At 39.1% G+C, this 18,539-nt stretch overlaps 1 protein-coding gene across 3 annotated transcripts in view; it reads right to left on the reverse strand.

The window, feature by feature from the left end:
* Positions 1-994: 994 nt before the first annotated feature.
* The window catches only part of odad2 (outer dynein arm docking complex subunit 2), a 347,977-nt gene continuing 330,432 nt past the window's right edge, over positions 995-18,539 (reverse strand). For all 3 annotated transcript variants that reach the window (XM_068007170.1, XM_068007171.1, XM_068007169.1), the window contains one exon: positions 995-1,438. In XM_068007170.1, coding sequence (XP_067863271.1) covers positions 1,325-1,438 — 114 coding nt within the window. In that variant the 3' untranslated portion in view covers positions 995-1,324. The remainder of the gene's footprint in view (positions 1,439-18,539) is intronic.

Raw genomic sequence — 18,539 nt, forward strand, 5'->3', positions numbered from 1 at the left:
AATAAAACTACTGCAGTCTGGTGGTCTGGTAGTTTGGCAATAGAGCATTGGCCTTCTATCCACAGGGTACATGTCTGAGCCCTATCCTCAGCTCTCTCTTAAAAGTAACTGCTTTCAATGGATGAATTAAACCAATTCCTGGCTCATTCACTGGAAGAAACACTTTATAGGTACAGAGTGGTCCTTCTTGGGAATGGGAGGAAGAAGAAAAACTCACTTGCTTCTCTCTATTGGCTGGCCATGGAGCAATGCCAATGATGGTTGAGAAGGGCAAGGCGCAGACTGTCTCTTTCCTGACTGAAGAAGGAAGTATGGTACCAAGAGGTAGTGAGGTGGCTTAAAATGGAAAATTGGGAAGAGATATAATTGGAAACAAAATACAGCTCAAGTTCTTTACTTTCTAACCAAGCACAATTCATGAGCACTGTGCTACAGCCAACTCAATAACACCCTCTCCAGAACCTTAATATCTTTCTAATAGTGCAAATGTATCTACAATAAAGTACATACTAGCTTTCATATCAAATTTTGTTGCTCTTTTAAAAGTTATCACAGTTCCATTATACTGGAATAATTTTACAAAATGCATTTTTCAGTAGCTGGCACCTGATGGTTTTCTACATGTATAGATCACAGACATAATTAAGAAGTATTTAGTTATCATGCTACACTGGCAAACACACTTGTGTAATGTTAAAAAAAAAAATCTTGCAAGCTTTAAGCTGATGCACTGACTACTCCCTGAGCAGTGAATCCTGCAGCTGTTTGGAGTTCTCAGTTACAGTAACACAATACCAGATGTGAAATCTTTGCTTCTGTATTCAGACTTCTCCTGTGGATTACAACTTATGAAACAGAAGAACGCCTTACAACAACATGATTATATAGGTTTTGTATGAAAGGAATTGCACAAGACAGCCGTAAATTACTGCATAACCACACACAATGAAGAAAAATTACACCTTTATTTTGAAAAAAATCAAATCTACTGGTGCAAATAGATTTTCATTCTTTTAGATAGGTATTTCTGAAGGAACTACTAGCATTTTTTTGAATTCCAATCAAATTCTCTCTATATTAAAAAAAATCTAAGACATGTATTTTTTTAACATTATAGTAGCCCTATTCCAGAATTAACTTATTTCTATGTGATTTTTAGGAAATCAGAAGCGGCTTTTGTGTTTCCATTAAGCATCTGGTTTATTTTAGCTCATACAGAAGGTCTTTCATGTACGTCCAGCAGCAGGACTCAGTAAATCTTTCTCTTATTATACCTGCACAGGTAATCGCTCCTGAGAAAGGAAATGTGAAATGTGCACTGTTTTCATTTGTAGCGGGCCTTCTCATTAGCCAGGGCAAGCCTTCGAATGTTTGAGATGCAACCGGCGGCTGCTTCCTGTAGAGCTTCATCTGTGGAGTCCATCAAATTCAAAAGCAGCTGTAAATGGTAAAAAGTCAGGTAAGAAAAAGAGATTGGTGACATATAGTTAGAAAGGAAGGAAAGAAGGATGGAAAGAAAAAATGAAACAAATAGGAAATAGGAAAATACTAGACAGGGGAAAAGAGATAAATTACATTGATATTTGCAATACTAAATCATCATCACAGCTGCTCTAATGAAAAACAGAACTTTCCTAGTTACTTAACTTTACAGCTCAAATAGTCTCATTCATCAAAAATAGAAATGTAAATTGAATCATTTGACTTTGTTGCCTTTATGCATCAAAACAAAAACATTTGTGGAAGCATTTTAAAAAGCTGCACAGGAGTGAACCTTGTCCACATTCCATATACGGTATTTAAGACTAGGCACAGCTTGCAAGCTATTGTTCTGCTGTAAAGAAACTCAGCCTATTTTCTTTTAGTAATTTCATAACACAATAGAATCCAGTTCTTGATCCTATCTGGACACAGTTTAGTAAGCGATCCATCCATATTACTAAAAGTATGAGCTGAAGAATGGGGCAGAACTCTATTGTTTATTCAGTCAGCAAGGTCTGTGCCAATAATGCAATACTATAGGAGTTTCAAATCAGAGTTGTGTATTTTCATTAAAAATATGGTGGCACTATTTCTTGGCTAAGGAGAAATTCAGAAAAATGTTTAAGCAAGAAGGATGCTTTAGTTTGGAGTGTACTGAGTCACTAAAAAAATGGAATAAATGACCTCGAGGGCTTCCTTGCCTGCCTGGTGATCAAGTTACTAAAAAGCCTATGTTCTAAATTACAAATTTTAGATTATAGTTTAAAAGCACACTTGTATTTTCTCTTTACAGTTTCTGACTGACCTGCTGTGTATTTTCAACATTTTCTGTTTTATTTTCAGATTTCCAGCATTTGCAGTTTTTTCCTTTTTATTAGCTCATAGCAGTTCAGTAATTTGAAGAAAAAAACAAAACAAATTTACAGGTGACAATATTGAGATTCCAACAGGGCGAGATAGGGGTTCACAGTTCCTTTTTTGTAATGAAAAATAGGTAGATGGGAACTTTCATACAGCTGATGAAAGGCAAAAATAGTATATTATGCAAATATAGAAAGGATGATGATGCACTAGATTTAGAAAGGTTAATGGAATACTGTAAAAGACATTCAATATTCCAATGGGGAAGCAGCAGACAGTGTAATGTTTCTATTTTGCTCTTTAAGGAGACCTAGTGATAAATTTTCTGAGGCTATTTTAGTATCAATAACTTTGAATATTAGACATAGGATCTTAAGCTTCACCTTTTTAACAACCAATCATAGAAAATTGATGACAGTCTGGGTCAACAATCTCTTCTTGATGCTGGGAGAAGGAGTAATTTGTACTATGATGCTGTTATGTTTGCTTCTTAGATAGTTTAAACAGTCTCTAGGACAATTGACAACCTGTTGATTAATGTTCCATAACTAAACATTCTAAACAAAGATTATGTACACCCACAAGTGATATTGGATACATACAAGAAGCACATTTAAAAAAAACGTTTGTATTTTAAAAAAAGACAGAAAAGCATAACTGAAAAAGAGCTACAATGCTAAAATAGTAAAAATGACAAATCAAGTAACTATCGAAGTAAAACATGGAATAAGCAGATCCAGCCACTGTTTGCTTCTTAAACTATCTGTACTACCTACTGTACATGAACACTATCAGTCAACAATATCAGTCCTTAGTGGGTGATGTGAACTTCAACATTTAACCAGCTTTTGCTTGTTCAACATCAGGAGTTGGAATTTCTGGTGGGGGCATAAACAGGAAGTTACACCTGAAATTACACCCATTCGTGGGCCGATTTTGCTAATGTCAACTTACACCTAAATTTCCTGCCAATCTCATTAGCACATGCTGGAATGTAAAAATCAGCGTAAACATTCGGAGCCTGAGGAAAGTGCGGAACTCATGCTATATATGCCTTCTTCAAGTATGAAAGCTAAAGTTTCAAGCCATCTAACCATCATTCATACACATTAAGTACAGCATGTATAAAAATATACAATCTTGGAAGCTTAGCAGTTTTTAATCTGATTCATACCATTAGCATAAAAATGCATTCAAAGAAACAGGAAATACAGTGCAGGTCTCAATTAGGATAAATTTAAAATAAAGGGTTACAAATCGCAATAAAACACCAGAAAAATGACTTTGTTTCCAGCTGCACCTAAAATAATGGGTGTTTTACACCCATTTTGAACCAGTGGAATTGTTGGAAATTCGCTGTAAGGCTCTTTAGCACGGGGGTGGAGCCATTATAATAAGCCGAGATGCATTCAGGTGCAGGAATTAATAGATGGGCATAAAAGAGCGAAGAAATTTGGACGTAGCATAATTACATGCATAACACACTTGCTCTCCAGTTTCCTCGATGTTTTATTCTGGGTATTTGCTTTATGCCCCAATTACCTGTGTCTCTGGGGGCAAATATATAGGAAAATCATCCCCAGATATCACCAACCTAAAATCAGTATTTGATTGGTGAACAACTAATCATGAAGGAAAGTTTCCTTTGGTCACTATGGGGGCAATTTTCAAGTAGCACCCAAAGCGGGCACAATGTCGGTGGAGCTGCCGTGCCACCGCCCATTGGTGCTGCTTCTCCTGGGCCCACCTAAAGCATAAAATTAAAAGCTCCCTGGGCTGTTTTTTGAGCAGCCATTAAGGACTGCTGGTTAAGCCACTCAACGCCTGGTACAAATGAGCAGAGCGTGTACCTGAAAATTGTAATTGTGGCCCTACAATCTGTGTAGGACTCCAATTTGCATATTTAATCAGTTTCTTGCTCACCCATTTAAAGGCCCATCTGAACATTGCATCAGGCAGGCGTTGGGCATTAATGGGCAGGGGAATATGTTAGACACCCCATTACCCCTGATTTTCACTTGCTGGATGCCCATTTTTCAGGCAAGAAACAGGTGGCTGGCAGTTGAAAATCACCGCTAAATGTCAGTGACATTGTAAACACAATGGAAAGATCACTATGTGATCACAATAATCTCGAAACATTATAAAAATGCTAAAATGATTTTGTCAGCAATAGAAAACACAAGAAGAGATCCCATTACATTTACAGTGCCATAACATATTACTAACTAGAAGAAATCTTCCTTCATTGTATATGACTGCAAATGATAAACAACATTGTTTGGTTGGGTATGACTATCTGTCGAGCACATTTGATTACACTGGCAAGCACATTCTGGGCCCTGTGACTTTGGTAAGAGAAACAGTGAAGTAGAGTACTTGATGGGTTTCTGTCTGGTGAATATGTTAGTGGCAGGAAATACTTGGTTTAAGAATAAATAACGTTTTAAGGTCACTCTTTGCATAGGTAGTGCATAACTGAAGATCAATTTGGTGACATTAAGGTAGTACTTGGCTGAAGTAACCTCCAGCAAGATATTGGCACCTCCTCAGCATGAAGCAGTAGCATGCATGTTGTCACACAAGATGTTTGGCAAAAGACAGCTGCAGTCAATCAAGACAAGAACAAGAACAAGAACTGCAGGGAGTAAAACAGATTGTACAGTGTAAGCAAATGATGGACACAAGGTAAACAGGTGGTATGTTTGAAAGTGTGTTGGCTAAAATGAGCTTCAAAGATGAAGAGATTAAGTACCAGATAAATGAAAGATTGAGTCTGGTTGTGCAAAGGAGTACCGAGAGTGAACTAAACTGATATGTAGCATTTCAAACAAGTGAACAAAAAAGTTAAAGAAATAGCGACAGTGAAGGTAAAAGCACAAAGTAAACTATATGAGCTCCTATAGGAGAGCAGAAGGGAGTGAGTGCCCTACTCTGATGAGCATAAGTAGTACATACAGTGCTGATGAAAACTAAAAAGTGAGCAGCCAGACATAGACAGTGCAATCATTCGACAGAAACTTATACAAATATTGATCTTCCACTATCCTAAGTAGCAGACAAAAATCCATGAAGTGCTTTATTTCTTGTACCAAATCCATGGAGATTCCGAATAATTTAATGAAGTATTGACTAGTTTTATCATATGCACTCCATCAATATGGCGTAATGACAGGCTGGGATAAAAAATAATGCTCTTTATTACCTCAATACTTAGGTAAATGTGGTACAAGACTGTTTGTTGACACAAAAGGGAAAATTAAAGGAGATTATGCTCCTGGAGTAGAGTCTTGATAGGCAGGAGCACCAGTCAAAGATATCACTATAGACTGACACTCCAGCCCCGCTCTTGTCAAATAAGCTTCCACTCTTGGAGGGCAGCCTTGCTGAATTTGCCCTAATGCACCATTGTGAGCAGTCAAGATCTACAATTTAACAGTAATGGCAATTGTGGGGACGAGTAACAATAATATGATCAAATTTGAGATCATCTAGCAATTGGTAACAACAAGGAACAGAGTAGAAGTGTATGATTTCAAGAAAGCAAACTTCAATGAAATGAGGGGCAAACTAAAAGCACAGATGTCAAGGAAGGAAATATATTTTTTAATAAACCAGTTAAATATGTATCATGGATAAATATATGTAAGCTAAACAAATCATCTTCCAAATGATTGACTAGGGAAATTAAAATGGAGATAAGGAAGAAAAACATACTATATAATGCCTACAAGGACAAGGAAGATGGAGAACTCTGGAAGGAAGAGAAGAAAATGTGAAAGCAGGTTAAATATGGTATAAGGTGTCAAAAAAGTAACATATCCAAAGAACACTAAATACAATAATAAATCTGTTCTCAGTATCATTATAGTATAAGAGTGGTTAGGGAGGAAGTTTGATCTTTAAAAGATAAAAGTGCTGGAATAATTAAGATTGAAGGGGAAGTAATTGGATTACTTAAAGGTTATTTCATAGAATTGTTCACCAGTGAGGAAAATATCATTTTGCTATCTAATTTAATGGTACAATAAATACCGTAGCATCTTTTGAAATCAGCAAAGAGGAGATACTTGATATGTTAAGAGGACTAATGACTAACAAATTTCATGGGCCAGATGGCATATATTCTAGCTTGCTGAAGGAGACTAGGGATGAAATTTGTTGGACATTGGCTACAGTAAAGAAAGATTCTTTGGGTACTAGAGAGCTTCTGCAGCATTATAAGCTTGCAAAAACAGTCCCTATACTTTAAAAAGGGAAGGAATCTTACAACACCAGGTTATAGTCCAACAATTTTATTTTAAAATCACAAGCTTTCGGAGATTATCCCCTTCGTCAGGTGAATGGACATTCACCTGACGAAGGGGATAATCTCCGAAAGCTTGTGATTTTAAAATAAAATTGTTGGACTATAACCTGGTGTTGTAAGATTCCTTACATTTGTCCACCCCAGTCCATCACCGGCATCTCCACATCTTTAAAAAGGGGACACATCAGTCCTGGGTAAGTAGCCTTACATCAATACAGGATAAAATAATCCTAAGGAGCAGGTTTTTGTATACTAATAGCTCAACATGTAATAGTTAGCATGGATTTAGGAAGAAAGGTCTGTTTAACAAACCTTTTTGACAATTTTGAGGTGGTGACAAAAAAAATAAAGGAAGTCTCTGTAATATAGTTTTTTTGGATTTTCAGAAGCATTTGATAAAATCATACAAGAAAGTCTGTTAAAGTTAATGAGAAACGGCAAAACTATCATAATATGGTACAGCACAGGAGGAGGCCATTTGACCCATTGTGCCTGTGCTAGCTCTTTGAAAGAGCTATCCAATTAGTCCCATTTCCCTGCTCTTTCCCCAGAGCCCTTTTTCCCTTCAAGTATTTATCCAATTCTCTTTTGAAAGTTACTATTGAATCTGCTTCCGCCACCCTTTCAGGCAGTGCATTCCATATCATCATACCTCACTGCATAAAAAAATGTTTCCTCATGTCATCTCTTACTCTTTTGCCGATCATCTTCAATCTGTGTCCTCTGGTTATCGACCCTTCTGCCATTTATTGGAAACAGTTTCTCCTTACTTACTCTTTCAAAACCGTTCATGATTTTGAACACCTCTATCAGATCTCCCCTTAACCTTCTCTGCTCTAAGGAAAACAACCCCAGCTTCTCCAGTCTCTCCACATAACTGAAGTCCCTCATCCATGGTACCATTCTAGTAAATCTCTTCTACACCCTCTCCAAGGCCTTGATATCCTTCCTAGAGTGTGGTGTCCAGAAATAAACACAATACTCTAGCTGAGGCCTAACCAGTGTCTTATAAAGGTTTAGCATAACTTTTGTATTCTATGCCTCTATTAATAAAACCCAGGATTCCATATGCTTTTTTAACAGCCTTCTCAACTTGTCCTGCCACCTTCAAAGATTTGTGTACACACACCCCTAGGTCTCTCAGTTTCTGCACTCCCTTTAAAATTGTACCATTTAGTTTATATTTCCTCTCCTCATTCTTCCTACCAAAATGTATCACTTCACACTTCTTTACGTTAAATTTCATCTGCCATGTGTCTGCCCATTTCACCAGTCTGTCTACGTCCTCCTGATGTCTGTAACTATCCTCCACATTGTCTACTATATTTCTGAGTTTCATGTTGTCTTCAAACTTTGAAATTAAACCCTTTATACCCAAGTCCAGGTCATTAATATATATCAAAAAGAGCAGTGGTCCTAACACTGACCACTGGGGAACACCACTGTGTACCTCCCTTCAGTCTGAAAAACAACCATTCTTCACTACTCTGTGCTTTCTGTCCCTTAGCCAATTTTGTATCCATGCTGCACAGCCCTTTTAATCCCATGGGCTTTAAGTTTGCGAACAAATCTATTATGTGGTACTTTATCAAATGCCTTTTGAAAGTCCATATTCACAACATCAACCACACTACCCTGATCAACCCTCTCCATTACTTTATCAAAGAACTCAATCAAGTTAGTTCAACATGATTTTCCTTTAACAAATCCATGTTGACTTTCATTTATTAGCTCATACTTTTCCAAGTACAATTAATTTCGTCCCGGATTATTGTATCCAAAAGTTTCCCCACCACTGACATTAGGCTGACTGGCCTGTAATTGCTGGGTTTATCCCTCTCCCTTTTTTTGAACAGGGGTGTAATATTTGCAATCATCCAGTCCTCTGGCACCGCCCCCCCATATCTAAAGAGGATTGGAAGATTGTGGCCAGAGCTTTCACAGTTTTCACCTTTACTTCCCTCAGTAACCTTGGATGCATCCCATCTGGACCGGGTGACTTTTCTACTTTGAGTACTGCCAATCTTTTAAGTACCTCCTCTTTATCTATTTTTATCCTATCCAATATCACTTCTATCTCCTCCTTTACTGTTATATTGGCAGCATCCTCTTTAGTGAAGACAGGTGCGAAGTATTCATTTAGTACCTCAGCCATGCCCTCTGCCTCCACAAGAAGATCTCCTTTTTTGTCCCTAATTGATCCCACCCTTCCTTTGGCTATCCTTTTACTATTTATATGTATATAAAAGACTATGGGGTTCCCTTTCATGTTAGCCACTAATCTACACTCATACTCTCTCTTGCCCCTCTTATTTCATTTTTTAGATCTCCTCTGTACTTTCTGTATTCAACTTGGTATTATGAAGCTTGCATTTGTTATAAGCCTCCTTTTTCTGTTTCATTTTAATCTCTATTTCTTTAGTCATCCAGCTTTGGATGCCCTTCCTGTGAGAGTTGGATTTTGTACGGGACTGGTGGCAGGGGGTGAGGTTGCTAAGCGTAGTACCTCAGGGGTCAGTGTTGGGAGCCTTGTTTCTTATCTACATAATGACCTAGACGCAGAAACTCTAAAATACTAGAATGGGAAGTGCAGTAGGGAGAGAGGATGCAGTTAAGGTTTTGTAGATAAATTTATATCTGTTATGCACCTGGGCAGACAAGCAACAAATGAAATTCAATACTGATAAATGCAAAGTATTGTATATGGGAAGAAAGAATGAGCATTTCAGGTATACAAAAAAGGGAATGGAATAAATACAGGCAGACTTTGAAAGGAACTTGATGACAGTATACTTGTTTATTTCAATGTTGAGATAATGTAGAGAAGCAATTTAAAAAAGCAAATAGAATATTAGATATAAAGCAAGAACAGAGGAGCATAAGCCTACAGAGATTATGCTGAGACTTTATAATGCATTTGTTAAACCTCACTTGGAGTATTGTGTTCAGTTCTGTTTGCCATGCTTAAAAAGGGGTATACATGTATTGGAGTAGGTGCAGAGAAGAGAAACAAGAATGATTTCAAATGTAAAGGAGATGAGCTTTGAGGAAAGATTAGAGAAGTTTTATATTAGTGAAACCTAAGTTTAAAGCAGATCTTTACTCATAGGGTGATAAACATTTCAAATAATTTACCAGGTAAGTGGAATCAAAGATATTAGGAGAGTTCAAGATGTAGTTTGATGGTAGACTGTGTGAGTTGAAATATTCGAGCTCAATAGGCCAAATGGCCTTTTTCACCTTTGACTTTTTCTAATGTTCTTATGCTGTTAACAATGGATAGTGGCTGTAGACTATGGTCAATGGTACGATTTTAACTAGCTATTGTCTATACACCTGCATTCTTTGTCTTTTCTTTGATCATGCTACTTTGGCCAGTGAAAAAAGCATAGTCATGAACTATGTGGATTAAATGAGGTGAGTAATTACTGGACAAATCGCTAACCACAAATTGAAAATTTTGCAAACCACCATTCAAATTGCAGAGCTATAAACATGATGGTGATGACAGCAGAAAAAAAGAAAGGAAGAAGCTACTAGTATTGGTCTACGCATAGGAGTAATGGCAAGTATAAAATGGCACTAATGCTAGAGTACATGAGTAGATATTGAAGTGGATCCCTATCCTTCCACCTCCCTCCCTCTAGCCAAAAGGGCCAAGAAAAACATTTGTCTCATATTAGCACAAATGGCAAATCTAGAAAAGCTTAACAATACATCAAATGTTGATAGTTATTTCCAGTGTTAGTACACTTATCTTTGTTGCCCCATGTAAAGTAATTCAGCATGATTACTGTCACCTGAAGCCAATTGTTGTATATCTGCAGTGAGCAGATCTTATTCTATGAGTACCAACTGGAAGATTTTCTGTTAATGAAACTGGCATTTCAACAAACTGGCATGACATATTACATCCAAAAAATAAGTGGATTGGAATTTAAGAACAAATGATCCTATATGACTAATCTGTGAATGTATATAGGTTCTCATACTAGCAAAGAAACATTATGTGCTTTCTCTTACAATTGCAAAAGGCACATTGGTTAGGGGCACTAAAGGCATGGGTGCCCTTTGCTTATTTTAAATAAACAAACCTCCTTAATATACAGTTATATGGAAAACAATTTAAATATATGGTGTCTTTTGAACTGCATTCTGAAGCATATTGCACAAAGATTAAGCCATTAAGTGATAATGGGCCATTTACCATTTGATCTACTCCGCAGTTAGTTACCACATTCCTAGGCAATGAAAAATTGCAACCACCCATATAACATTCAATATTATATGAAATTACTGACTCAGAATAAAGCATAAATTGAATGCAGACATTAGGCTCAAATAGTCCCTCATTTAACCTACATGTATAAGTTCTAAGGAATAGATCAAACATATGTTCTTTACTTACTGAGATGAAAGAGCCTTACTCCAGAGTTAGTATTTCACTTAAAATGTTAAATTAAGTGATGTATCAAATCAGTCAACCCTCGTCTATAATGCTACTATGAATGGAATAGTTGGATAGTGAGTATGAATGTGAAGTAATGGGTAACTTTCTCTATTTACCTGAATTACATTTGACAAGGTCATTAGGTGGCTAACATCCAGGTAATATTTCCGTCATGCCCAAGTAAAGAACATTATGCCAAAATCAGAGTATGCCAGGTGGCAAGAATGTAACCCAGATCAAATACAACTAAGACTGTTGGAGAACACACAATTTTGTATACAGGATGTAAAATAATAAAGTGGGCTAACCCCAGCTCTAAAGTTGATATCGAATCTGAAGCATGTCTTTCTTCAGACTCTTAAATCATTGAAGAAAAATAAATTGATCATAATAGTAAAAATAGAAGTGTATGAGTTGAATTATTAAAGCATATGTTTCTTGAAGTGTGTCGGAGCTTTGTATACTTTTCAAACAATGCTTTTGACCTAACTGTACACAATTTAAATTTAAGCCTGATTTTTGTGATTTTATAATGTATGGTTTTCATAACAATTTTCTATCCTGCCTTCCTCTCTTGAAGTATTGACTTCTTGCTGGGGTATGAATCTGCCAACACTTGCTGCCTTCCAGTACCTTACCCACTGGCCATTATTCATGTGTGAGCTCATTTAGTGAGTGTTGACAAGCTATTCTTCCACAGGGGCAATTACAGTCAAGATCAAAGCTATTCTCACCTGACATCACAAATGTGTTCTTGTAACATGAGTCGTATGGATAGTGATTAGGTGCCAAAAATTATGGAAGTTTTCCTATCCTTAACCCAGGGGCATTAAGGACAATTATAGCATCCATAAAATTGCCCCAGCTAAGTGAGCAATATATTTTATATAGTTGGAATAATGCTTCTGAGCAGTAGTGTACTGGCAATTTTAGAAGTGGGTATGCTGTACACTGTGTACTCTCTAGAGTGTCTGGGGGCAAGTTTCCACCAGAAAAGTTTGATTTTTGGCACCTTATTTGGTATATTTTCCAGAATTTTGGAGAAGACTCTTCATAGACACATCAATATTTTCTGATGTGCATACTACTTACTACTTCAGATGAGAAAATTTACCCCACTAAGCTGCATTGAAAACATTAACGGTGAATTATGTGCATTGCAACTATCTATTATTAAAAAAATAACATGCTTGCTTCTTGACTCTTGTTTCCTGCTATACCTCTATGTTTTTTTAAGCCTAGAAGGTACTGTGGGCAATATTAGTCTGGTATTCCTCTGTTTGCTGTTTTCACATAGATGTTAATCCATTCATTTTAGATGGGTTAACATCTTTGTTGGAATAGCAGATAAAGAATTGTCATATGAACATGTTAAGTGTTCATTTGCTAATATTACCAACAGTTATTTCTAGCATATATAAAAATTGTTCTTCATTACTGTAACTACCACAGAACCATATGATCTTCATTATAACATGGCTGCCCACACTGCCTTTGCCTTTTGTCATTAGCCATCTTGTGCTTTTGGAGTCAGGATCTGATGTATTTCTTTGGCTATACATGGTGTACATCATGATAATGGGGATAAGTTGTGAATGAGGATTAAACATAGTGGCCCTGAAAGTCTGCAGCAATGTGAATGCTGCATTTTCAACAGACTGATGGGACTGCCATGTCAAACAGGAGTAAAGTGATGGGGGCGGAGCCCAGGATTTCAATAACACTGATGTACAAGTTCTTATTGAGAAGATGAGACTGAGGACCGACTGCCACTGGGCTCGCAGGGAAGGAAGCCATTTAAGAGTATGTCCTGAGCTATGTAGTGGAAGGTGGTAGTGGCACTGAACGCCACCTTTCTCATCTTCAGAACAGCAGACCAGAGCTGGGAGATGTTCAATGACCTGATGAGGGCAGGAAATAAAAGAGAACTGCCACTATCCCTTTTTCATTATGGCTCCATGGGACTCCCCTACACTGTTCATCTTCACTTCTTAAATGTATTAACAATTAACCATGGCGCAATGGCACTCCAACTCTTCCAGCTGTAACATGTATTTGGAACTTATGCAGGGTACCGTATTGTAGTGGCTCTGTTACTAAACTAGTAATCCAGGGGCATAGAGTAATAATCCAGAGAATGTAAATTCAAATCCCACCATGCCAATTTGAGAATATGAATTCCATTAAAAAAGAATCTGGAAATTAAAAACAAAAAAGCTGGAATAAGTAAAATTGACTAAGAAGTTGTCAGTTTGTCATAAAAACCTAACTGGTTGCCCTTTGGGGAAGGAAACCTGCTGTCCTTACCTGATCTGGCCTTTTTGTGACTGCAGTCCCACTCTAACACAGTTGACTCTTAATTGCCCTCTGAAGTGGTCCAGCAAGCCACTTAGTTGTATTACATCATCAGCAGTTCAAGAAGAAGACCTACCACCACCTTCTCAGGGCAACTAGGGATGGACAATAAATGTAAGCCGTGCCAACAATGCCCACATTCTGAGAATGAAGTTAAAAAAAACTCCCCTCACAAGCTTTAGTTGCATGCAGCTCCTTATTTCTCCTGGGGAAGACAGGCGACCAGAGGTGGCACCTGAATATACATGAGCTAACCCAAAATGGGATGTAGACTATGAGCTTATGGTGAGGCACTCTGCCCTAGCTACAGTGACAGTGAAATTGGCAGGACAATGCCAGGTACATGGTTTGTGGGTGCAAAGCATTATCTGCATCTGCTATAGCATTTCAAAGAAACAAGCTATGCTGAACATTCTCTCTGGTTGTTGCACACCCATTCAAAGCTCATTTCCTTTTCTTCCACACAGCCACCAAAGCAACCCCATCACAGATGGGGGAGAATGAGGGGGGGATGGAGGGGGGAGGGGGGAGGGGGGAGGGCGGAAGAAGAAAATGATGATAATAATGACGAGGAGAAAGAAAACATTATTTCTTGGTGGACCGTGATGGTGATGAGAATGATGACAATGATGTAAAAGATATTGTCGAAGATTCTGCCCATAACCTTTCACTAACCTTGATTTCATCACCCGCCTCACTTGCCTTCTCTTTCCCATGCACCAAGTCAGAGACTTACATCGTGGGGGGGGGACACTAAGATAGTGGGGATAAGAATCTTCGCACTGGATTACTCATAACAGCATGAATGAGTCGCGGAGTGGGAAATGGATGAGGGCTTGGCCCGACTGCAGCAGCAACTGCAGGGATGACTGCCACTGGATGAAGAGCTAGAGGACTCAGAACCTTTGCGCAGGCACTGAGGTTGTCCTCCAAGATATGCCGCAGATGACAAGGGTCATGGCAGAGTTCACTGTTGTTTTTTGTAGTAACTTCAGGGAAGCATCATTGCAGACATCAATTGAAAATGTTACAGTTCCATGACAGTTTGTGACCATTTCCCCCTACATCCGCAGAAGTGGCCCAGTACGTCGATGGTGGCTCCTCCTCATCAGAAGCACAGACTGAAGCCCTGGAGGCCCCGTGGGATAGGCTTTGAGAACACCTTACACTCTGGCCTTCAGACACTTGGGGCTGGCTTGCAGCAGACACGCTCCTGGAGCTTTCAGGATCTGGTAGCAACTATTAGATCTGCCATCCTGCTGATCAGTGGCCACCTGAACTTGGGCCCAGTACCAGTGGAACTGACTGACATTAGGCTGCTACTCCAGTTTGGCCCCTCAGAGGCCTACTCATAAAGTACATAGAGGCAGAACCAAGCAGCCCAGGCAGTTGCTCAAGAGATGCACAGTGCGGGTCCTTCCCAGGACTCAGCTGTTAGGGGGTGAGGGTCACCTCAGTCCCAAGAGTCTCTTGCACCAAACCAGCAGCCAAACACCTCTCATGACACCACGTTTAGGTGGTACCTAGAAAAAGCCTTAGGATAGGACACAGGAAAGCAGGTGCAGGCAACCAAGGGAAATACTGTCATAAGAAGTAGGGCATTATATTGAAAGTGAACTCAATAACCATAATAAAACAGATATTGATGTTTGGATCGATATCATTTGTTCTGGTTAGGTTTGCATGGTATGCTTGTTTCGTGAGACACAAAGACAGATATATCAGAATACATCTACAAGGCACAAGTCAGGAGTGTGATGGAATACTCTCCACTTGCTTGGATGAGTGCAGCTCCAACAACACTCAAGAAGCTCGACACCATCCAAGATAAAGCAGCCCGCTTGATTGGCACTCCATCCACCACCCTAAACATTCACTCCCTTCACCACCGGCGCACTGTGGCTGCAGTGTGTACCATCCACAGGATGCACTGCAGCAACTCGCCAAGGCTTCTTCGACAGCACCTCCCAAACCCGCGACCTCTACCACCCAGAAGGACAAGAGCAGCAGGCACATGGGAACAACACCACCTGCACGTTCCCCTCCAAGTCACACACCATCCCGACTTGGAAATATATCACCGTTCCTTCATCGTCGCTGGGTCAAAATCCTCGAACTCCCTTCCTAACAGCACTGTGGGAGAACCGTCACCACACGGACTGCAGCAGTTCAAGAAGGCGGCTCACCACCATCTTCTCGAGGGCAATTAGGGATGCGCAATAAATGCCAGCCTCGCCAGTGACGCCCACATCCCATGAACGAATAAAAAAAAAAGAATAGAATGATTGGAACTGGCATGAAGGCTGGAGAGATGTATTAATTGTTATGTTTTAAATGGGGGAGAGCATTAATCTATGGAGAATATATTATTAATATTCTAACTATAAATTTCCCTTGCAGCCAGGATTCTCTGAGTCCTGATCTTCATAATGCTGAGTTCCATGTTCCTCAGCTTCCTAGACCCATGTCCTCCTGGGATTCTGTTTCCATATCTTTTCCGAATAGCAAAGTTGTGAAGGGCACAGCAAGCTACCCCAATGTGAGAGACTCGCTTGGGAGCATAATCCAATGTTTTTCCAGATCTATGAAGGCAGCAAAACCTTTCCTTCAGAACCCTCATAGCCGTCTCAGTGCACGCTCCAGTTGCTGAATGGGCCCTGCTGTAGCAATGGTCAGCTGCGGAGCCTGGCACTTGAAGTTGGATCATGAGCTGTGGAAGCAAGGGGGACTCTTTGTCCCCCAGAAATCATTTTGCTTTGACATGGAGAATGCATTGTAGCTAGATACAAACAAATTCCAGGAAGCCAATCTCTTTCTGTTCGGGAAATCAATGGATTCACAACAAGAGCCCGCAATGCAATGTGGGTGTCATCGATTGTCCCGTGAACTTTGGGAAAACCAGCAACATGATAAAACCGAATGGCTCTGCCATGCTGCTGCGAAGGAATCATCCCAAAATGGAGGAATTCTCCAGCTCTCCTGAAGATGGTACTGGTAACCTTGCAAATTCAGACCTGGATAGCACCTTGGGTGATGTTGCAGAAGTCTTCTGTTGGTACAGGCTATCTGGAGCAACTTGTGGCCTCTATCCCTCCCTGCCATATGCCTGTTGGATTTTGCACTCAATTGTAGCAAATATTTTGGGATGGGGGAGTTCTATGACAATATGGAATTTAACTAAATTGAATTTTAGAAATTATTTGTTCTCAGCATATGGGCGGCGCTGGAAAAGGTTACATTTACTGCAGATTCCTAGTTGTCCTGAGAACTGGTGGTGGGCCTTCTCTTTGAACCACTACAGTCCTTGTGGCAATGGTGCTACCACAATGGTTTTATATATGATAATGACTCAATGATGATGAAGGAATGGCAATTTATTCCAAGTTAAGATGGTGTGTGACTTGGAGAGGAACTTGGAGGTGATGGTGTTCCCATGACATTGCTGCTCTCGTCCTTCTAGGTGGTAGAGGGTTGCAGTGGAGGGACATGCTGTAGAAGTAACCTTGGTGAGTTGCTGCACCGCATCTTATAGATTGAACATACTACAGACACAGTGTGCTGATGTTGGAGAGGGTTGATATTGGAATAATACATTAGGCACTCCTGCACTACTACTGATTATACTTTTGGGTTTTTAATAACTTCTAAAAATACTAAATTTTTTCTAAAAATATATTAGCAGGATTTCTATAAATTAAAGCTAATTTGTTCAAACACAAAGATTTGTTATTTAATCATTTGAGTCTTAATATTGTTAATTGCTTTCAAATTATTATGCATATGCTCCAACATCTATGGTGGTTGATTCTTATTACCGAATATTGTAAACTAGAGACCAACATATAGAATCCATCTGTAATTTGGCATTCTTAGTCTGTAATCAAACTTTAAAAGTAACAAGCTTTACAGATATTCTATTTCAGTCCTCAAAAAGTTAACCCTTACTAATCCAGAAGCTCGAGAAAGTACTGTACCCACTGTGCTAGCCTATTTGGTGGTGAACGGTTGTTTTTCAGACTGCAGAGAAGTATACAATGGTTTTCCCCAGAGGTCAGTATTAGGACCACTGCTCTTTTTGATATATATTAATGACTTGGACTTGGGTATAGAGGGTATCATTTCAAAGTATGAAGATGACAGGAAACTCGGAAATGTAGCAAACAATGTAGGTATAATAACAGACTTCAGGAGGACATAGCCAGACTGGTGAAATGGGCAGACACATGGCAGATTAAATTTAACGCAGAGAAGTGTGAAGTGATACATTTTGGTAGGAAGAATGAGGAGAGACTGGGGTTGTTCTCCTCAAAACTGAGAAGATTAAGGAGAGATTTGATAGAGATGTTGAAAATCCTGAACAGTTTTGATAAAGTAAATAAGGAGAAACTGTTTCTAGTGGCAGAAGGGTCAGTAACCAGAGGACACAGATTTAAGGTGATTGGCAAAAGAGCCAGAGGCGACATGAGGAAACATTTTTTTATGCAGCGAGTTGTAATGATCTGGAATGTTCTGCCTGAAAGGGTGGTGGAAGCAGATTCAACAGTAACTTTCAAAAGGGAATTGGATAAATATTTCAAGGGAAAAAATGTATAGGGCTAAGGGGAAAGAGCAGGGGAATGGGACTAATCGGATAGCTTTTTCAAAGAACCGGCACAGGCATGATGAGTCGAATGACCTCTTTCTGTGCTGTACCTCCCATAATGATACTATGATACTATGATTTGTCAAAAGATTTCACTTGGCTCATTGTATTACATAGAATTACATAGAATTTACTGCACAGAAACAGGCCATTCGGTCCAACCAGTGTTTATGCTCCACATGAGCCTCCTCCCACTCTACTTACTTCGTCTGACCCTATCAACATATCCTTCTATTCCTTTCTCCCTCTACTTATTATTGTAGAAACACAGTAAAGTACAGGACCAGAAAAGGCTCTGGAGTTCGCCTGGCTGGTTCCAATAATTAATATTTCTTAATCACCTCCACTCCAAACTCTTCATTACATTTTTCCACACTATCTGTCTCCTTGGACAGTTTGTTTCACATGTTCACCATCCTCTGCATAAAGTAGTTAAATCA

This window comes from Heptranchias perlo, chromosome 2 (genome assembly GCF_035084215.1).
Source record: "Heptranchias perlo isolate sHepPer1 chromosome 2, sHepPer1.hap1, whole genome shotgun sequence".
Lineage (NCBI taxonomy): Eukaryota > Metazoa > Chordata > Chondrichthyes > Hexanchiformes > Hexanchidae > Heptranchias > Heptranchias perlo.